This window comes from Sciurus vulgaris (genome assembly GCF_902686455.1).
Source record: "Sciurus vulgaris genome assembly, chromosome: 12".
Classification (NCBI taxonomy): Eukaryota; Metazoa; Chordata; class Mammalia; order Rodentia; family Sciuridae; genus Sciurus; species Sciurus vulgaris.
This window is the reverse complement of record NC_136473.1, coordinates 106,439,218-106,461,374: the sequence shown is the minus strand read 5'-3', so window position 1 is coordinate 106,461,374 and position 22,157 is coordinate 106,439,218. Positions and strand designations below refer to the sequence as shown.

At 36.1% G+C, this 22,157-nt stretch overlaps 1 protein-coding gene and 1 pseudogene across 7 annotated transcripts in view; one reads left to right on the top strand and one right to left on the bottom strand.

The window, feature by feature from the left end:
• The window catches only part of LOC306641429 (ankyrin repeat domain-containing protein 49-like), a 35,839-nt pseudogene extending 29,006 nt beyond the window's left edge, over positions 1 to 6,833 (bottom strand). The window contains exon 1 of the transcript in view: positions 6,686 to 6,833. The product of the transcript in view is annotated as an ankyrin repeat domain-containing protein 49-like (transcript). The remainder of the gene's footprint in view (positions 1 to 6,685) is intronic.
• Positions 1 to 22,157, top strand: part of RABGAP1L (RAB GTPase activating protein 1 like) — a 683,255-nt gene that overhangs the window by 214,624 nt on the left and 446,474 nt on the right. For all 6 annotated transcript variants that reach the window (XM_079106392.1, XM_079106391.1, XM_079106386.1 and 3 more), the window contains 2 exons: positions 7,436 to 7,529; positions 16,158 to 16,308. In XM_079106392.1, the coding sequence (XP_078962518.1) occupies positions 7,436 to 7,529; positions 16,158 to 16,308 (245 nt within the window). The remainder of the gene's footprint in view (positions 1 to 7,435; positions 7,530 to 16,157; positions 16,309 to 22,157) is intronic.

Sequence of the window (22,157 nt, the reverse complement as noted above, 5' to 3'; positions counted from 1 at the left end):
TCCCTTTTATAAAATGGCCTAGTATTTGCATATAACCCCATATACGTCCTCCATGTACTTTAAATTATCTCTTAAGTTGCTGGTAGTACCTAATACAGTACAAATCCTGTGTAAACAGTTGTCATTGTGTATTGTTTAGGGAAAAGTGACTAGGGAAAGTCTGCATGTTCACTGCAGGCACACTTTTTTCTCATTAATTTTGATTTGCACTTGGTTGAATTTGTAAATGTGAAACCTGTGGATACAGAGGCTGACTTATAAAAACCTAAACAAATTCTTTTAGACTTCTGATTGTATATTGGTGGCATACTTTTTATTCTGCGCAGGTTATTTGTTAATATGTGTGTATATGTGCATATATATAAAAGACCTTTAATTTTTGCATTTGTTGGTCTTACCAATAAAATATTAATATTTGAGAGTATTTTTCTGGTAAGCAGAGCACACGTAGAGATGAGGAGAATTCCCACTCTGCTTTCTGAAGGTGTCCTGAAATGAACTGACAGTTGATACAGTAGCAGGAGAGGAGGCATACAAATTTATTAACATGCATGCGGGCGTCCCTGGAAGGCAATTACCCAATGAGATTCAGAAATGTGTATAACCTCTTTCTCAGTGCGGGGTCGAGAAATGAGGGAATGCAGGTGATTTTGAGTGGCTAAGTGATTTTCATGTGAATTGAGTGGGCCAGAAGACAAGGCCATGGTGTGTAACATTTCTGTCTGGAAGCAGACTAGACAAGGACGGACGGCAGCTTGAGGCAGTTTGGGTGTGGAAACATGGCTCAGCCTTCCTTCCCATGCTATGAGCTTAACTTCGCCGGTTCATGGATCTCAGGGAAGAGGTCACAGGTAATTGTGTCCCTGTTACAGATCCAGTCTTAAGTTAGATAAATGAATTTCAGAGAAATACCCCTCCCTGTGCTTGGGGAAGGAACAAGAAAGGTCAGGGAGACCTTTATTCTGAGGAATCTTCTAAAGTCTTCCGATTTCCTCTACTTCAGAGTGCTTAGCGTGTCAAAACATCACACTTTAGGATATCATTTTTTTGAACCCCAGTACAACCTTTGGATTTTTTTCCTGTATTATCATTAGCTTCTAAAATTTTTTATTTTAATTCACACATCACAATTGAACATATTTCTGGGGTACAGAGTGATGTTTTGACATGGTTATTTGTATAATAATCAAATCAGAGTATTTAGCCTGATCACCTCATACATTTTTCATTTCTTTCCAATGAAAACATCCAAAATCCTTTCTTCTAGCTATTTTGAAATAATATAGTATTACTAGCCAATCACCTTTCTGTGCAATAGAACACTAGAAGTTGGTCCTTCTTTTAAACCATGACTTAGTATCCACTGACCAGTCGCCACCTGTGTGCATCACCTCCCCATTCTCCCCTGGCTCTGGTAACCACTGTTCTATTCTTTACTTGAAAGAGTAAAACTTATTCTGATTCCAAATTTAAGTTATGTAAGTGGGATTTGTCTTTATTCACTTAATACCCTCCAAGTTCATCCATGTTGCTGCCGATGACCAGATTTTTCTCTTTTCTGTGGCAGAATAGTGTTCCATTGTGCATATACAGCACATTTTTTAATCCATTCATTGACAGATTCTTCGGTTGCTTCCCTATCTTAGCTATTGTGAATAGTGGTACCTTATATATGAGAAAGTAGATGTCTCTTCAACATACTGATTACATTGTTGTTTGGGAATATATGCTGTAGTAGGTTTTGCTGGAGCATATGATCATTACATTTTTAATTTTTTGAAGAACTTCCAAACCAGTTTTCATTATGACTATATTAATTTACATTCCTACCATCAGTGTACAAGAGTTCCCCTTTTTCTGGATCATGCCAGCATTGGTTATTATTCCTTTCTCTCTCTATCTCTATGTCTGTCTCTCTTTGATAATAGCCATTCTAATTAGGGTAAGTTAATATTTCATTTTGGTATTGATTTTCTTTTTTTCATATACCCATTGACTATTTTTGTGTCTCTTTAAGAATTGTGTATTCTGATTTTTTTCCTGTTTTAAAATCAGATTTTTTTGTTTTGTTTTTGCTGTTGAGTTGTTTGAATCCATTGTATATTCACGACATTAACCCCTTGTCAGTTACATAGTTCAAGATATTTTCTCTAGTTCTGAAGGTTTTCTTTCCCTCTTTTTTTTTTTTTTTTTTCTTTTTGCGGTGCTGGGGATTTGAACCCAGGGCCTGTGTGCTTGCGAGGCAAGCACGCAACCAGCTGAGCTACATCCCCAGCTTTTCTTCCCCTCTTGATTCCTTTGCCACACAAAAGCTTTTTAGTTTGATTTTGTCTCATTTGTCCATTTTTGCTTTTGTTGCCTGTTTTTTTGGATCTTATGAAAAAAATCCTTGCCTGGTTCAGTGTCATGGAGTGTTTCCCCTGTTTTCTTCTTGTGGTTTTACCATTTGGAGTCTTACATTTAAGTCTGTAATCCCTTCTAAGTTGATGTTTGTTTATGATGAAAGAAAGACTTCCAGCTTCATTCTTCTGCATGTGGATGTGCAATTTTCTCAGCCCTATTTATTGAAGATAATAATCTTTCCTCTTTTTTGTATTCTTAGCATGTTGAAAATTGGTTGGCTGTAAAGGCATGGATTCATTTTTGAGTTCTCTGTTCTATTCCGTTGGGCTACACATCTATTTTTATGGTAGTATCATACTGTTTTGGTTACTATAGCTTTGTAGCATATATCGAAGTCAAGGTAATGTGGTGCTTCCAGCTTTGTTCTTTTTGCTCAAGGTTGCTTTGATTTTTGGGGGTCTTTTGTGGGTCCATATAAATTTTAGAAATTTTTTTTCTATTTCTGTGAAGAATGCCTTGGTATGTTTATAGGAATTGCATTAAATCTATAGGTCACTTTGCATAATAATGGACATTTTAACAATATTGATTCCTCCAATCCTGAGTATGGGATATATTTCCATTTCTTTGTCTTATTCAGTTTCTTTCATCAATGTTTTGTATTGAAATTTTCAGTGTACAGATATGTTGCTTCCTTGGTTAAATTTATTCCTAGGTATTTTATTTTTTTGTCACTATTGTAACTGGTATTGTCTTCCTGATTTCTATCGATATTTGTATGTTGATTTTATATCCTGTAATTTTTCTTAATTTTTTATTAGTTCTAACAGTTTTTTTTTTTTTTTAAACTGGAATCTTAGGATTTTCTGTCTTTAAGATCATGTCATCTGTAAACAGAGATAATTTCACTTCTTCCTTTCCCATTCGTATGCCTTTCTTCTAAAAAAATAAGAAACTGGTCTCACTGTGTTACCCAGATGACCTTGAACCTATGAGCCTCCTACTGCAGCCTCCTGAGTAGCTGGGATTACAGGTGTGTGTCATTGCTCCTGGCTTTTATTATGCTGTTTTTTCTCATTTGCCTAGTTTTCTGGCTAGGCCTTCCAGTACTGTGTTGAACAGAAGTGGAGAATGTGGGCATCCTTTCCTTTTTCCAGATCTCAGAAGAAAAAACTTTGAACTTTTCCCTGTTGAATATGATGTTAACTGTGTAATGTCATATATGTCACATATGTGTTGAGGTACATTCCTCTTACACCCAACATTGATGGTTTTAACATGTGTTGTCTTGTCAAATGCTTTCTTAGCATCTGTTGAAATGATCACATTGTGTTTGTCCTTCATTCTGTTAATGTGGTGTATCACATTTACTAATCTGTGTATGTTGAACCATCCTTGTACTGCTGGGATAAATCTCACTAGATATGGTGAATGATACATTTGTTGTACTGTTGAATATGATTTGCTAGTATTTTGTTAAGGTTTTTACATCTGTGTCTATCAAGGAGGTTGATGTGTAGTTCTGGTTTTTTGTTTTTTTTTTTTTTTTTCCTTAAAATGTCCTTGTTTGATTTTGGTATCAGAATATGCTGGCTTCATAGAAGGAGTTTGGAAGACTTTCCTCCTCTTCAGATTTTAAGAATAGTTTAAGTAGAACTCATTTAGAGATATTCTTCTCTAAATGTTTGGCACAATTTATTAGTGAAGCCACCAGGTCCTGGGCTTTTCTTTGTTGGGAGACTGTTACTGAGTTAGTCTATTACTCATTGGTCTGATCAGATTTTCTATTTCTTCTGAATTCATTCATTCTTGGTACTTTTTGTGAGTCAAGTAATTAATCCATTTTTTTTTCTAAATTATTCAATTTTTTGTTGTAGAATTTCTCACAACAGTTTCTTAGGATCCTTTCAATTTTGGTTGTATCAATTATGATGTCTCCTTTTTTGTTTTAATATTATTTATTTGAATATTTTCTTATCTGGTTTTGATGTAGGCATTTATTGCTGTAATATTTCCTCTTATAACTGTTTTTTGCTGTATCCTGTATCCTGTAGGTTTTGGTATGTTATATTTCCACTTTCATTTTTCTCAAGAAAAACTTAAATTTCTCTTTTAATTTCTTCATTTATGCATTGGTTGTTTAGGAGTGTGTTAATTTCCATGTATTTATAAAGTTTCTGAATTTTTCCCCATATGATTTCTAGTTTTATACTTTTGTAATCAGAAGTAAAAGTGGTATGATTTCAGTTTTCTTAAAGCCTTGTCTTGTGGTCTAAAATATCCTCTGTCCTGGAGAATGTTCCTTATGCAGCTGAGAAGAACATGTATTCTGCTGTTGTTGGTGTGTTCTGTATTTGTCGGGTAGATTCATTTGTTCTAGAGTATAGTTTAAATCCAGTATTTCCTTGTTGATTTTTTTTTTTTTTGTTTGGATGAGCTGTGTGGTTTGAAGAACTCTTTTTAGCATTTCTTGTAAATCAGATCTGATGGTTATATAGTCCCTCGGGTTTTGTTTGGGAAAATCTTTCTCTTTATTTCTGAAGTATATCTTTCCTGTATCAAGTATTCTTGGTTGGCTGTTTTTTCCTTCAGCAATTTGAATATATCATCCCATGCTATCCTGGATTATCTGCTGAGAAATTCAGTGATACTTGAATTGACCTTCCTTTGTATATGATGTCTTCCCCGAGCCCCTTATCTATCTCTTGCTGCTTTCAGAACTTTCTCTTTGAGTTTGGATAGTTTGTGTATTTGGGGTTGAATTTGACTTGTCTTTCCTGTACCTAGATCTTTCCCCACATTAGGACTCTTTTTAGCTATTATTTCTTTAAATATGCCTTCTGTTGCTTTTTCTGGAGCTTTTCTCTTGCTACTCCTTTTATGTGAAAGTTTGGTCTTTTGATGAGGTCCCTTAATTCTTATAGGATTTTATTTTTTGTTCTTTTTCAATTTTTGTCCTTTTGCTTTTTTGTTTCTCTGACTGAATGATTTCAGATGTTCTATCTTCCATCTCACTGATTGTTTCTTCTGCTTAATAGATTTCTGCTGTTGAAGCTTTCTGTTGATTTTTTTTTTTTTTTTTCTTTTTTTCCGTTCAGTATTGTTCTCTTCATTTCTAGGATCTCTATCTGGCTTTTTTTTTTTTTTTTTTTTTTTGTTCCTGTTTGTCAGTATTCTTGCTTTTTTTCATGTATCATTTCCAAATTTCATTAAATTTTCTATGTTTTCTTATAGTTTGTCGGACTTATTTATGAGGATTATTCTGAATTCTTTGTTGGTCATTCCATGGTTCTCCATTTATTTGCATTCTGTTATTGGAGCTTTATTATTTTCTTTTGGAGATGCCGTGATTCCCTGATTCTTCATAATCCTCCTGTGCTTGCATTGTTGTTCACGCATCTGAGAAGACAATCCCTCTTCGACCTTTACATGTGCTCATTGGCAGGGATAGCACTTTGCTGTTTAGTCTAGTCTGTGACTTTGAAAGGGCCATCTGGTGATGACCCTGGGCATGTGGAACTTATTATATAAGTTCTTTATTTTTTTATTTTTTAATTATTTATTTATTTTTCTATTTTTTACAGACTGCATTTTGATTCATTGTACACTACATGAGTTCTTTAGTTGACTGGCCCTGTGCTTTTGATTGGATGTTGGATGGGACTACTAGGTGGGCTCTGCTATCAGTTGGACGTATTGCCTGGGTATTGTTATTGCTTCTTGTTAGGCTGATCGCAAAATGTATTCCTAGGCCAGGCAGTTCTGCTGCTTGGGATCTGCAGTTGGGCAGGGCTGCTAGTTGAGCACTGAGTTAGACAGAATTGCTGTTTTGGACAAGTGGGACCCAACACTGTGCTCCTTAGAAGTACATGGTTGAAGACAGCCCCCCTGTCTGAGGTGGGGAGCAGCTGTAGGGTAGACTTTTGGCTGAGTTGAGTAGTTGTATGACTTCCTGGATCAAGCAGCGTATTCCCGGTGTTTTTCCTGAAAGCACAGAGGTGGAAGTCTCCCTAACGGGTGGAGTTTTGACTGAATCCTGCCACTGCTTGCCTCCTGGGTCAAGCTAGTCTAGCTCCTTTCTTCTCTGAGATCAGTGGGGGTTGGAGTCTTCCTTCCTGGGTGGGGTTATTAGGTAGGCAGTCAGGCTATGTGAATCTGCTGCTTGCCCTGTTGGGCCAAGTTGTTTTAGCCCCTTTGCTTCTCTGAAAGTCACAAAGGTGGGAGACACCCTGCTTGGGCAGGATTGTTGGGGCGTTTCTGAGGCTGGATCCCAAGACCAGCCGTCTGGGGACTCAAGCTAGATTGATCTTCTCTCTGTGCTTCTGAAGGTGATTAGCTTCACCTTGCAGGTTCATTTTGATCGTGCTGTTATCTCTGAGTGTTGCAGTTGGCAGGAACACAGAAGTGCCAACAACAGTTGTGCACTCCTCACTGACTTTGTTTCCACCCCCCCAACCCCCAGGAGGTGAAGCCATAGTATTTTTCCTCATTCTTCCTGTGAACTAAATTGGAGTGGGCCCCCTGAGAAGCATCTAGAAATGCTGGGGAAACTGGATGACTGCATCTGGTTCTTTTTTCTTCCTGTAGAAATTGTAAGCCCAGGAAACTCCTATCTGGCAATGCACCCACTTTGGGAATAGGGAAAGTGGGGGACAATCACAGTGAGACTATTCCTCTTTCCTTTCTAATTTGGATTTGTTCAGTTCTGTGTACAACATAGGTATCTTCAGGCTTATTTCCAGGGGTTTTCTATTCTGTGGATATTCACCTTCTGTAGGGAGGAAAGGGCCCCAAGACTTCTTATTCTGCCATCTTTTGACATCCCATTAGCTTTTAAATGTTGCTATCTTTAGTTAAACCTATTTATTATAGACATCTCAGTTTCACACTATGTGTACACTATAGATGAGAATCACTAATTTCTTTTTTAATATTTGGGCACTAAAGATTGAGTACATTAATGAAGTTTTACTGTTTTTACAATATTGTTTGACTTTTTTATTAGACACAATTATGCTTCTTGTTTTATAGTGTATAAATACCTACTGTAATACATAATGCACTGTGTATTGGTTTTGTGTTTCTTTTGCAGAAAGTGATAATGAACTCTCAAGTGGAACAGGTGATGTGTCTAAGGATTGTCCTGAGAAGATTCTATATTCTTGGGGAGAATTGCTAGGAAGATGGTAAAAGTTTATTTTTTTTACTGAAAATTTTATATTTACGTAGTTGATATTAAGTTAAAATAAATTTTGTTGGCTGTGGTGGCATACACCTGTAATCCCAGCAGCTTAGGAGGCTGAGATATGAGGATTTCAAGTTCAAATCCAGCCTCAGTAACTTATTAAGGCCCTAAGCAACTTACTGAGATCTTGTCTCAAAATAAAAAAATAAAATGGGCTGGGGATGTGACTCAGTGGTTAAGTGCCCCTGGGTTCAACCCCTGGTACCAACAAAAAATTTTGTACTACATTGCCAACACACTTACATATATATATAACTATAACTATATATATATATAGTTAAAAAGATACTGTTTATGTTGTTATATAGTAAATACTTTTTTTTACTTATAAAACAGTTTTTTTTTTTTTTAAATGATGACCATGACTGTTGTACCTCTCTCCTCCATACCAGTACAGACATAGAAGCCATGAGTTAATATTGAGTATGTGTATCAGGTTACATGCATCCAGGCTGTCCAGGAGAGACTACAAAGTCTAGGTAGAATCATACATGTTTTTATAGTAAAGTAGATGAAAGAATACTTAAACTTTCTTATATCTTCTTGAGAGATGTTCCCTGTGATAGTCTTCTGTATACGTCCTAAGAGATTCCTGAGTTAGAATTTAGGAAGGGGTTCTTTATAGTTCCCAGGTTGAAAGGTTCATGATTTCTCATTGTGAAATTCAGACATAAAGTTTAATTCTGACCAAAGTGTTGGACCTATTATGTTTTCAAGGAGATACCCTGAGAAGAAAGGAAGGTCAGCTGCATCTCATTTTTAAACAAAATTTTATTTTTATTTATCCTATACTTATAAATAAAAATGAACATATCTTAGAAAATGTATATAACTCATTAATGGAGAACCAGTAGGCTATTACAATCAATCAAAAAGATCATTTGATTTAGAGATGTAAGTTCTTTTCCAGACAGTTCATTTGCACATGAACAGGAACATCTGTGTAACTGTGGTCAGAAAATATTTGCATTGCTATCAGTTTTCAATACATTATCTCCTACCTGTTGAGAATTTAAACTAGCCTTGTCAAAGAGAAATTACTGTTCTCAAAACAAACACTAGCCTATTCAGACTAACTAGCCTATCAAAGATGGAGGCATCCCAGCTGGACAACAGAAACAGTGCTAGGCTTTTCAAAGAGGTTTTAATGCAGAGAACTGGTTTATTGTGAAAAATCTGAACGAACAGAAAGGGGACGTTGAAGTAACCAATGTAGAGGAAGCAGCTACAATCTCTAAGATGGGAAAAATAAAGTAGAAGTATTGTTACCAGAATCTAGGAACGCAGAGTGGGTCTGAGGAGCTGTGTGGGACCTCTGAAGAGGGCTGTACAGCTGGTTGCTTAGACTCCTGAGGATACTCAGAACAGCTAAAGTTTGGAAGGAACTGTTAGGGAGAGAACATTTGGTTCGTTCTTCACTTTTGAAGTGAAACCCCAACATCTGAACTAGTGGGGGAGCACTATATGATTGATGTTTGTCCTTCTTGTAGGATGTAATTGGAATTAGTATTTCTCAGTTATTGTGATATAGTTTGTGTTTGGAATGCATTCCTATATTCCTTTCTTCTGCTTTCCAACTGCACTTGCATACTATTTATTGGCAGAACTTAACCTGGAAACCATCTGGAAAGTGAGTCTGGGATATATAGTTTGCAGATTCTCAGGCCTTGCATCATTGAGCAAAATACAAGAAAGTGGTCTTGCAGTGAAAAATCAGAAATGAGGGCTGGGGATATAGCTCACTTGGTAGAGTGCTTGCCTTGCAAGCACAAGGCCCTAGGTTCAATCCCCAGCACCGCAAAAAAAAAAAAAAAAAAAAAAAAAAAAAATCAGAAATGAAAATTGAAAGACATGCACATGTCTCAGAAAAAAAACATGAAATTCTTATGTAGAAATCTAGCAAACCGTGTGCTAGGTCTGTATTTTGAAACACTGGAAAACATTAATGAAAGAAATCAAAGAAGACCTAAATAAAAGGAGAATTTGCTTATGGAATGAAAGACTCACTATTAAGACTTCAGTTGTTTCTGAACTAATGTACATTCTTACTGAGATTTCAATAAAAATTCCAGCAGAATTTTTTGTAGTGACCAAGCTGATGATGAAATTTATATAGAAGGATAGATTAACTAGAGGAGCCAAAACAATTTTAAAAATGGAGAACAAAGTTGGAGGACACACTGCCAGATTGTAAGGGTTGCTATAGAGTTATAGTAACTTGGAAAGTATTGATGCAAGGATTGACACATAGCTTGGTGGCATGGAGAATTCAGGAATAAAGCCACACAAGCTAACCAGACATTTTCCAAAGAATATACTAATGACCAAGTAGGACATTAGAAGAGTCTCAAAGTCGTTAGCCATCAAGGAAATGAAAATTAGAACAATGTAATTGATATTTTGAGAAAAAGCTGATAGAATTTGCTTATGTGCCCTGTGTGACTTGAGAAAAAGAAGTAGGTAATCACCAATATGAAGAATTCTGCCTTGAACTTAAAGAAGACTTGGCACTTACTCAAAAATGAAAGATAAGGAAGTATAAAGTAAAGATTTTGGAGAGGTTGAGACACTTTTTAGACATCTGAGTGAATGTGTTCATTAGTCAATTCCATGTAAGATTGAATTCCAGAGAAAGTTATGGAAGGAAATATGACTTTGGGAGCTAATATTTGCACATAGTTTTAAAAGGTGTTAGAGTAGGAGGAGTGAGATTTCTTACTGAGTGTAAATAGCCAAGTCTACAGGGTCTGAGTCCTTGACCACCCCAGTGTTGGGAAGTTAGACGTGGAAGATCATGCGAGAATTCCAAGAAAGCACAGTCAGTGAGGTAGGAGGACCAAGATAGAAACTGAGTGAACTCAGTTGATTAAGAAGGTAGTAATCAAATGATGATAGGTCAGTTTACACGATGCCAGAGAATTGCAGTGAGTTGAGCAGTTTGGATGTCACTGGTGACCTTGAGAAGAACAGCTTCAATAGAGAAGTAGGACTGAAAGCCCAATTGTGTCAAAGAGGAAGAGGACTCAGGAGATATAGATAGCTCTTAAGTAGCTTTGCTATAAAGGGATAATAAAAATCAGGAACACGTTAGGAATTAGATGTGGGTTTAGAGGTTATTAAAAATTAAGATGGACAATATAACATGTTTGCATGCTAGAAATGGTCTAGGAGGGAGAAAAGTTGATGATGTCAGAGGAAGAAGACTCAGTTGCAAGAGTAGTTGATGAACAGGGAGAAGAAATGAATTTGTTGACTAATGGAGTGGTTGTACCAATGAGCACAGAAAGCTCATTGTAACAGGAGGAAAGGTGAGGTATGGCTGTAAGATCACCATGTATACTTAGGATGTGTCAGGTGCTATGTTAAGCCCTTTACTTGAGTTATTTCATTTAGTTATCACAACAACACTCTGAAGTGGGTATTATTATTATTTATATTTTAGAGATAAGAAAACCAAGGTAGACCTATATTAGATAGTGAACATGACAATACATAACAAGTAATAGCAGCAAATAGGTAACTTATTCAAGATCCCACAGTCAATGAGTAATTTGCCTGTGATCATATAGCAAGTAAATGATAGAATGAGTATCTGAATCTAAATAGTATCTGGCTCTAGACCTAGAACTCTCTTAATAAGGTGAACAGCCTTCCATTTCTATAAAGATGGATAGGGAGCTGGGTTGATTTTTATAGGAGCATTAGAAGTACTTATGAGAGAGTTAGTAGACGAGGACATGATACCTCACCCAAGCAATACTTAAAACTTGTAGTCATCATTTTAAAGAGATCATAAAGATGACAGTTTCATGGACAGACAGTTAAACAGAAAATTGATAAATACTTCTGTAAATATTACACACCTAGATGTATACGAATGTAAGAAACAAAAATAATAAATCCTCAAATGCTCACCACCCAACTTCAGTAGTTATCAAACTAGAGACAATATGAAAAATATTTTTATTTATTATTTTTCTTTTTTTTATTGTAAACAAATGGGATACATGTTGTTTCTCTATTTGTACATGGAGTCAAGGCATACCATTTGTGTAATCATAAATTTACATAGGGTAATGTTTGATTCATTCTGTTATTTTTTTTCCCTTCTCCCCACCCCTCCCACCCCTCTTTTCCCTCTATACAGTCCTTCCTTCCTCCATTCTTACCACCCTCCTTAACCCTAATCCTAAACCTAACCCTAACCCTAAACCTAACGCTAACCCCTCCCACCCCCCATTATATGTCCTCATCCACTTATCAGTGAGATCATTCGTCCTTTAGTTTTTTGAGATTGGCTTACCTCACTTAGCATGATATTCTCCAATTTCATCCATTTGCCTGCAAATGCCGTAATTTTATCATTCTTTATGGCAGAGTGATATTCCATTGTATATATATGCCACAGTTTCTTTATCCATTCATCAATTAAAGGACATCTAGGTTGGTTCCACAATCTGGCTATTGTGAATTGAGCAGCAATGAACATTGATATGGCTGTGTCTCTGTAGTATGCAGATTTTAAGTTCTTTGGGTATAGGCCGAGGAGTGGGATAGCTGGGTCAAATGGTGGTTCCATTCCAAGCTTTCTGAGGAATCTCCATACTGCTTTCCAGAGTGGCTGCACTAATTTGCAGCCCCACCAGCAATGTATGAGTGTACCTTTTTCCCCCACATCCTCTCCAACACCTATTGTTGCTTATGTTCTTGATAATCGCCCTTCTAATTGGGGTGAGATGGAATCTTAGTGTAGTTTTGATTTGCATTTCTCTTATTACTAGAGATGTTGAACATTTTTTCATATATCTGTTGATTGCTTGTACATCTTCTGTGAAGTGTCTGTTCATTTCCTTAGCCCATTTGTTGATTGGATTATTTGTATTCTTGGTGTAGAGTTTTTTGAGTTCTTTATAGATTCTGGAAATTAGCGCTCTATCTGAAGTGAAAAATATTTTTAAAATAATGTTGCTATTGATGCTTTTTATTTTTTAGTAAGGTAATTTTGGAGTAGGAGGAATACTGGTTAACAGAGAAGCTATTTGGGAGGGAGTTGCATGATTGATAGGCCTTTAGGAAACTTGCTGGATCTTTTGCATTTCAAGTGTTTTTCATTTATTTGAGTCATTATTGCAGTCGTGTCATGACAATGGATATGAAAAGGGTAGAATTTACCTAACCTAGAGAAAGTTTATATCTCTTACACAAAGATTGGCAATTCAAAAAATTGTTCTCAGAATTTCTTTTTAAAACATTAGTCTTCATTAGATTTAGAAATTTTCAGTCTTGGCAATAAAAGGTGGCATTTATATAAAGATATTTTTGTAAATTTTTAAAGTAAAGCACTCGTGTAGGGGCCTACGTATTGTGCTTTGAGAAAAATTTCTTTTAAACGAAAGCCTGTATTCTCAATGATCTTTTAAATGAAATATAGCTGAAAATATTTTGAGTTTATTCTGAAACAACTAGATGAGTCTATTAAAATGAAGCAAAACCATTATAGATAAAAATCAGAATTTGTGTATTTAGATACTCTGAAAGCTATAAAGGAAAATATTTAATACCAGTTTGAAATTACCAGAAAAAATAAGGATAATATAGAAAAGAAAACTAAGAATAGACTATATAAAAGGTTAGTAATGGAGGGCTTTATAAGAGATTGGAGTTACTGTGTAGTAAAGAAAGAGGAAGAACGTTTGTGATGGGCATTCTTCAGTAAATGGATTAAAAATGTCATCTGAATTTAGTGGCATGGAGGGAGATCATATATTAGTGAAAACTTTTCAGAGAGAGAGAGAGAGAGAGAGAGAGAGAGAGAGAAGCCACATTAAACTGAGTTTAGCCATGAGTTGTGGGGAGAAGAAATAGAAATAGTGAGCGTACAACTCTTGAGAGAGTCCGTGTTGAAGGGTAGGAAACAACATGAGATTTATGTGGAATTGAATGAAGATTTCTTTTACCCGGAAGTATTGATTGGAGTTTTAGTAACTGTAGATACAGTGATGACTTGCTGATCTGTATATATCATGTAGCATGTATTTCCTTTAATTATATTGAATCCCTCTTATAATTCAAAGTATTTTGCCTTTAAGTTTAGAGAAAATGAGCTTATCCTTTGTGCATTGTTGCTTTAATTAACTTAGTTTTCTGTACAATGAGTATAGAAATTTAGCTTCCATCAAATCGTGTTTCTTCATATCTAAAAGTATGATCAGAGCCAAACATTAAATTACAAAAAAGATGATTTTATCACTCATCCTGGTGCTCTTGTGATATGATATTCTTTGATAATCTCAGATTTAATTGGATAGTGAAGAAAAGGTAGCTGGAAGGAAGTTCTGGGTGTCAAATGGTTTGCTGAGCTTCACCTCTTTTCAAGAATAATTGATACACTTCTACTTAGCATATTTTTTGGATTATATTTAATTATCCTGTTTTTCCTAATTAGCTGAAATGATACTTTAATTTAAATCCATGAGAGAAATCTAAAGAAATCATTTGTTTTTTGATTATAAAATAATTTAAGATCATTGTACATATTTTATGCACTATGGGAAATTAAAATGGGCCCTTTCTTAATTCTGTTACAGAGATATTTTGGAGTATACTGTTCCATATTCTTTTCCTGTGCAAGTTTAAAAGTAGGTTTAAGAATATGTATATTTAAAATCATGTCTATGTACTATTTTGAGATCTGATTTTGTCACTAGTGTAGTTATGTTCTTTAATAATGTTAAATCATGTAAGCTCTATCTCTTTTTACTTTGGGTTGATTTAAGCCCATCTGTATTATCAGCTTGGGTTCTCTAACCCAACAATACAAAGTTTAGCTAGCTAAAAACAGAATGGGTATAAATCTGATGATTTATTTAAATGCTGATGAGACAAGTTTACTTGAACTCGTTCAAGTTATGGAAATGAGTATAGGTTTTGCCAAGATATCCAGATTATGGCAGCATGGGGGAAAAACATTGAACATCTTGTGTCAGAGGAAGGGCATGCCAAAACCGGGTTCTGTGCTGGAGATGAAAGAGTGTGCATGATCTAGAAAAGTAGGTGGGACACCAATTTTGGAAAACAGACATATGGATTCCACGACTTTCGGGCGTGTATCTTGAAACCAGAGCCTGGAGTCGGTCGAGGCAGAATGCATCATCAAAGTTTGGAGTCCTGATGGTGGCACCAGGGTCAGCTCTACAAGGTCAAAAACACGAGTAAAGTTTGAGCAATAAAACATAGAATGTAGCTCTAGGTTTAAGCTAAGCACCAGGAAAAGGATGAGTAGTGGAGCTACATGAGACTTGGAACTGTGATTCAGTTTCTTGATCAGGTGGCAGGTTATCTTGGAGTCATACATACTATGTGATCATTGATTTTAGGACAAGAAACATTCACCTTTGTTCGAATTTCAAATGTCCTTGAGCATGGGTAATGCTCATAAGTGTGTTCGCCCAGCAAGGTGGGATTGTATAGTTCTGGCGATTGTAGTGAGGTTATGGAGCTCTTGCACTTAAAACAAGGCCACAGACAAATGCCAAAGTGCAAATAATGAACTGTTCTTACCAAGAACTTCACCTTAGATAATTTTTAATCTGGAAGATCCTTCATGTGCTGAAACAGAATTCTAAGATAACTGATCAAGATATGGACTTCCCAGGGGAGCATCGGGTGAGGATGTGGATATAGGAAACAAACTATGTCTGTTTCACGCCTTCTATACCATGGAGCCTGCTCATCTTCTCTGCTCAGGGAAGAGAGTGTAGTCACTGTGGGGTAGGCCTGGCATCCACTTCCAGTATCCTTTCCTGAGCCCATCCCCTGCCATACACACTCACTAGCCTGCTAGCCAGCCTACTAAACATTTGTCTCAGGGGATTCAAATGTTTCTTTTTACTCCTTGAAATACTGCTTAGAAATATGTAACGAACATTCATTATTTTGATAAGTTTATGGGATGATTTAAAAAACACATGAAATGAAGAAAAAGCTTTCTCTTAAGGTGGAATAACATGGCTCATCAGTAACCAGTGACTAAGATTGACTTGAGGAAAAAAATCAAAGATGTCACAGTCCTTGAACACTACTGTTGTTTCAAGCCTTGGTCATTTTTCTCTTGACCCAGGCTTACACCTTTTTTTTTTTTTTTCCCCTTTTGTGGTACTGAGAATTGGACAACCCAGGAGTGCTGTGTTACTGAGCTGCATGCCCAGCCCTTTTGTTTTGTTTTGAGACAGCTCACTAAATTGCTGAGGCTGGCCTTGAACTTGAGATCTTCCTGCCTTAGGTCCCTGGGGTTATAGGTGTGCCCTACCATGCACACTTCCAGGCTCACATTGTTTTTCTCTATATGTTTTAGTTGTAGATGGACACAATATTTTGTTCACTTATTTTTATGTGGTGCTGAGGATCAAACCCAGTGCCTCACATGTGCTAGGCAAGCGCTCTACCACTGAGCTACAGCCCCAGCCCCTCCAGGCTCACATTTTAATATAGACTAGTAAATGTACTTTCCATAGCAACAACAGTTGAGGAGTGGTAGAGGGAATATGAATGGCTTGTTTTCTTTCCTCAGGCACAGTAACCTTGGTGCACGACCAAAAGGGCTGTCCACTTTGGTGAAGAGTGGTGTTCCAGAAGCATTGAGGGCAGAAGTATGGCAGCTCCTAGCAGGCTGCCATGACAACCAGGCGATGCTGGACAGATACCGAATTCTTATCACAAAGGTAGGACACCCTTTTCATATTATTTTCATGGAGCAACATCTTAAGGTATTTGTTTTTCATAGCTCCCACAAGTAATAAATGCTTTGAACTTCTTTAAAAATAAACTATTTTGATGCTGTGCACTTAATACTTACGCCTTTTGTTTTGAATACTTGTTGAGTAGTGATAAGCAGTGTCCATAATCATCTATGAGCAATTTATGCCTAGATTTCATATTTTCATTTAAGTGACTTTATAATTTTTTTATTTTAAATATTTTTTTATTGTTGATTGACCTTTGTTTCTTTCACTTATTTATATGCAGTGCTGAGAATTGAACCCAGTGCCTCACCCATGTAAGGGAAGCACTCTACCACTAAGGCACAAACCTAGCCTGACTTTATAATTTTTATTTACCTAATTAAATATACAATTGGTTCGTGGTATCCTCGGTTTTGATCAGTGGATCCAAAATATTGGGGGAAAAAAAGCTTATCTCTATAGTGAACATTTATAGCTTTTTTTTCTTGGCATTATTCTTTAAACAATACAGTGTAATCCATACTTACATAGTATTTACATTATATTAGGGAATATAAGTAATCTAGAGATGGTTTAAAATATACAGCAGGATGTACAGAGGCTGTATGCATGTGCTACTTCATTTTACATAAGAGACTTGCATAAGTGTGGGTTCCCCAGGACCCTCCTGACTTCAGATGAGCTGGCTACAAATATGAGGGTTTCCACAGATTCCCTGAGGTTTGTTAGTTTGCAGGAATGACTCATGGAACTCAGCAAAGTGCTTTACTCATGATGATAATTTTATATTTTAATAGCAAAATGATGCAAATTAGAACTAGCCAATCAAGCCTCTTGCCCTTTTAAAGAGTTTTCCCCTAAGCCCAAGCCATGACTCCACCTATATCCTTTGAACAAGAAGAAAGAGACTAGATATTGGGAGGACAGTGACCTTTCTCTGCTTTAGGTTGCTTCTTTTTTTTTTTTTAATTTATTTTTATTGTAAACAAATGGGATACATCTTGTTTTTCTGTTTGTACATGAAGTATAGGCATACCATTTGTGTAATCATAAATTTACATAGGGTAATGGTGTTTGATTCATTCTGTTATTTTTTCCTCCCCCCCACCCCTCCCACCCCTCTTTTCCCTCTATATAGTCTCTCCTTCCTCCATTCTTGCCCCCTCTCACCCCCCATTATGTGTCATCATCCGCTCATTAGCTAGATCATTCGTCCTTTGGTTTTTTGAGATTGGCTTATCTCAGCATGATATTCTCCAATTTCATCCATTTGCCTGCAAATGCCATAATTTTATCTTTCTTTATGGCTGAGTAATATTCCATTGTGTATATATACCACAGTTTCTTTATCCATTCATCAATTGAAGGGCATCTAGGTTGGTTCCACAATCTGGCTATTGTGAATTGAGCAGCTATGAACATTGATGTGGTTGCATCACTGTAGTATGCTGATTTTAAGTCCTTTGGGTATAGGCCGAGGAATGGGATAGCTGGGTCAAATGGTGGTTCCATTCCAAGTTTTCTAAGGAATCTCTACACTGCTTTCCAGAGTGGCTACACTAATTTGCAACCCCACCAGTAATGTATGGTCCCCCACATCCTCTCCAACACCTATTGTTGCTTGTATTCTTGATAACTGCCATTCTAATTGGGTAGTTTTGATTCACATTTCTCTTATTATTAGAGATGTTGAACATTTTTTCATATATATGTTGATTGCTTATAGATCTTCTTCTGTGAAGTGTCTGTTCGTTTCCTTAGCCCATTAGTTGATTGGGTTGTTTGTATTCTTGGTATAGAGTTTTTTGAGTTCTTTCTATATTCTGGAAATTAGTGCTCTATCTGAAGTATGAGTGGCAAAGATTTTCTCCCACTCTCTAGGCTCTCTCTTCACATTGTTGATAGTTTTCTTTTCTGGGAGAAACCTTTTTAGTTTGAAATTAGAGGGATATGAATAGGAAAAGAAGAACTCAAAGTATCCCTATTTGCTGATGACATGATTATATATTTAGAGGAACCGGGAAATTCTACCAGAAAACTTCTAGAATTCATAAGTGAATTCAGTAAAGTACTAGAATGTAAGATCAATGCTCATAAATCTAATGCATTTTTATACGTAAGTGATGAATCTTCAGAAAGAGAAGTTAGGAAAACTACCCCATTCACAGTAGCCTTGAAAAAAATAAAATACTTGGAAATCAATCTCACAAAAGAGGTGAAAGACCTCTACAATGAGAACTACAGAACACTAAAAAAGAAATTAAAGAAAACCTGAGAAGATGGAAAGATCTCCCATGTTCTTGGATAGGCAGAATTAATATTCTCAAAATGGCCATACTACCAAAAGTGCTCTACAGATTCAGTGCAATTCCAATTAAATTCCCAATGACGTACCTTACAGAAATAGAGCAAGCAATCATGAAATTCATCTGGAAGAATAAGAAACCAGAATAGCTAAAACAATCCTTAGCAGGAAGAGTGAAGCAGGGGTTATCGTAATACCAGAACTTCAACTCTACTACAAAGCAATAGTAACAAAAACGGCATGGTATTGGCACCAAAACAGACAGGTAGATCAATGGTATAGAATAGAGGACACGGACACAAACCCAAATAAATACAGTTTTCTCATACTAGACAAAGGGGCCAAAAATATGCAATGGAGAAAAGATAGCCTCTTCAACAAATGGTGCTGGGAAAACTGGAAATCCACATGCAGCAGAATGAAACTAAACCCCTATCTCACTCTGCACAAAACTCAACTCAAAATGGATCATGGGCCTTGGAATCAGACCAGAGACCCTGCATCTTACAGAAGAAAAAGTAGGTCCAAATCTTCAACATGTCCGCTTAGGATCAGACTTCCTTAACAGGACTCCCATAGCACAAGAAATAAAAGCAAGAAGCAATAACTGGGATAGATTGCTTCTTAATAGTGGCAGTGGTTGAGATCTGTTGCAGAATAATTTATTTTAAAAGTACATGTAATCTTATTTTTTTTTCAGAATGGTGAATGTTACTAGTTGCCACTTGAGATTGACTAGCAATATATAATTAAGTTTGTAATATAAGTATTTCCACATTCAATTAGAAATATATGACAACATGAACTTTATAAGGTTATTTCTATTGTTAATAGTACAATTTATTAAAAACATCATTTTTTTTCAGACAATATAGAAATGTGTTGCTTTGGTCATGTGCTTGTATTCAAGTTCTCAAGTCGTAACATTTCAGTGATGGGAAGTACAATGGTTTATTTAATTTCATTGTCTTCCTTACATCATATCCAAATATAATAAGATGACGAATACTGTCATTATTTCTAAAAATGATTTTCTCACTTTTCTATGCTTAAGAGTAGAAATGAGACAGCAAATGCTTGTAGCCAAGAGTGTATTGTGTATTTTGGGGTTTACCACCACTCAGTGGGAAGAACACAAACATGCAGAGGATTTTCAGTAGGAAGCACTTGCATATTTGGCACTTGTTGGTTGTGGTTCAGCGGCTGTTGGTCTCTTGCTCTAATTTTTCCTGTCTTATTAAGGGAATGGCAAGATTTCAAGGTCAGTTCATGAACTGGTTTAGCTTGAAGAAACTGTTGCTTTATAAAAAGCCTACCAGAGACCAGGTTGCAAGGAAAGAAGGAATACAAAATGTTTTTGAAAACTTACTTAAGAACTTAAAAACTTACTTATTCACCATTTTAGTCATTTTTAAATGTGTAATTCAGTAATTTTTATGTAATTCTGTATAACCATCTCAGCTGATCTAATTGCTAAATATTTCCATCACAGCAGAAATAAACATGGTATCTCCAAGTGCCCCTCTCCCATCCCCTGGCAACCATTAATCTACTTTGTTGGATTTAGCTGTTCTGCATTTTTCATATGAATGGAACCATACAATACCATTTATGTGTGGCTTCTTTCGTTTAGCATAATGATTTATATGTTCATTTAGGTTATAGCATATATCAGTACTTAATTCTTTTTTATGACTGCATAATATTCTAGTGCATAGATATAAATTTTATATTTTGTCTTATAGAGTCATCAGTTGATGAAGACATATATTTGCTTTGTGGGTACTATGAATAATGCTGTCTCAAACATTTTTATGCAAGTTTTTGTGTGAGCTTATTTTTAGCTCTCTTGAGTGTAGTTGCCAGGTTGTATGGCTGCTATGTTTTAGTATTTTGAGGAACTGGCCAACTGTTTTCCATAGCAGATGAGCTATTTTGTGTTCCCAGGAGCAATGTATGAGAGTTCCAGTTTCTCCACATCCTCACTAGTACTTTTTATTTTCCTATTTTATTTTCTTATAGCCATCCCAGTGTGTATGGATTGGCATCTCATTAGGATTTTGATTTACGTTTCCCCAATGACTAATTATGAGCATCTTCTCATGTGCTTGTTGACCAGTTGTCTAATCTTCTTTGGAGCATTGTCTCTTTAAATGTTTTGCTCATTTAAAAATTCGATTGTCTTTTTATTGTTGGGTTGGAAGTGTCTTTGTAGATTTAGGATACCAATCCCTTATCATTCAGTAACTCTTGATTGAGCATTGTTTATGAGCCACACTCTGATTTCTAGAGCTACATAGAAAAAAAGGGTTCATATCCTTGAGGAATGCAGCCAAGGAAGAGCCAGGTCTGTGCATAGGTAGAGTAAGACGTTATGATGAAAGTTACAATGTGTCTTAATCAAGTGCACAGAACACAGGAGGTAATAATGTCCTTAATCAAGTGCACAGAACACAAGGGGGTAATAATGTCCTCTCTACTCGGGTTGAGCCAAGGAAAACTTCACAGAAGAGATCATCTGCAGACTTGAGAAATGTCTGTGCAGGATAGGAGAGAGGATGTAGTCTAAGGAGTGGCTTATGTAAGGGTTCAACTGCTGATTAGCGACAGCCTGGGCTGTCCAGAGTCCTGCCTTGGAGATGAAAATCAGTGTGTTCTTTCCTTCCCCGACTCCTACCCCGGTGGGCCAGCTACAGATGCTATTCATGGATCAATCTTTTTCCCTTTCTTAAGTAGGAAGAACTTAATAAAAGTTTCTGTTAGAACAAATGTACATGATGAAAATCCTCAGAAAATATACATCATATCAAAATTATATAAGAAGAAATTATTTAATTGATCATCCGATGTAATAGAATTTTAACCAATAAAATTACAGTGTCTGTTCAAAAGTATTCGAGTACTTATTGTGTGCCAGGTACTGATTAGTTGAAAAATGTCATTGATTGACTAAAATAAAACAAGTGTAAACTGGCAAAGGAGCAGCCCAGTTGTATAAATGATAGAGATCATTTGCCTAGACTTGTATAAGAGAGCAAAGTAGGCAATGGTTGCAAATGTTAACCTTAGTGGTTTCTGCCAAAAATCCTTTTTTTGGGGAAATAAACAAACAAAAAACATCCAGGAGAGTGACCTATTTTGAGATTCTATAAGTTCTTTGCTTTCTTCGGCATCATATGTACATATAAAGCTTCACCATGTTTATTCCTGTCAGAGTCTTGGTACTACTCATAGTAAAGTCTGTCTTCACTCTGTTCTCCAGTGCATTATTGTAGCAGATGGTTTTTAATAAAACATCCAACTAAAGAAAATTTTACTCTTGGGTAGTAGAATGTACTATAATTATAATATTGTAAATTCTCAAGGGGAAATGTTTCAGTTGGTAGTTTCCTTATGTTTGGATAATATTTACTGAATATTAAAGAGTAAAATGATCGTATCACTTTATGTAATTCTTCGTTTGGTAAGTTTCAAAACTAAATAAAACTCTCTATATGATTTAACCAAGTAAATGTTTACTTTT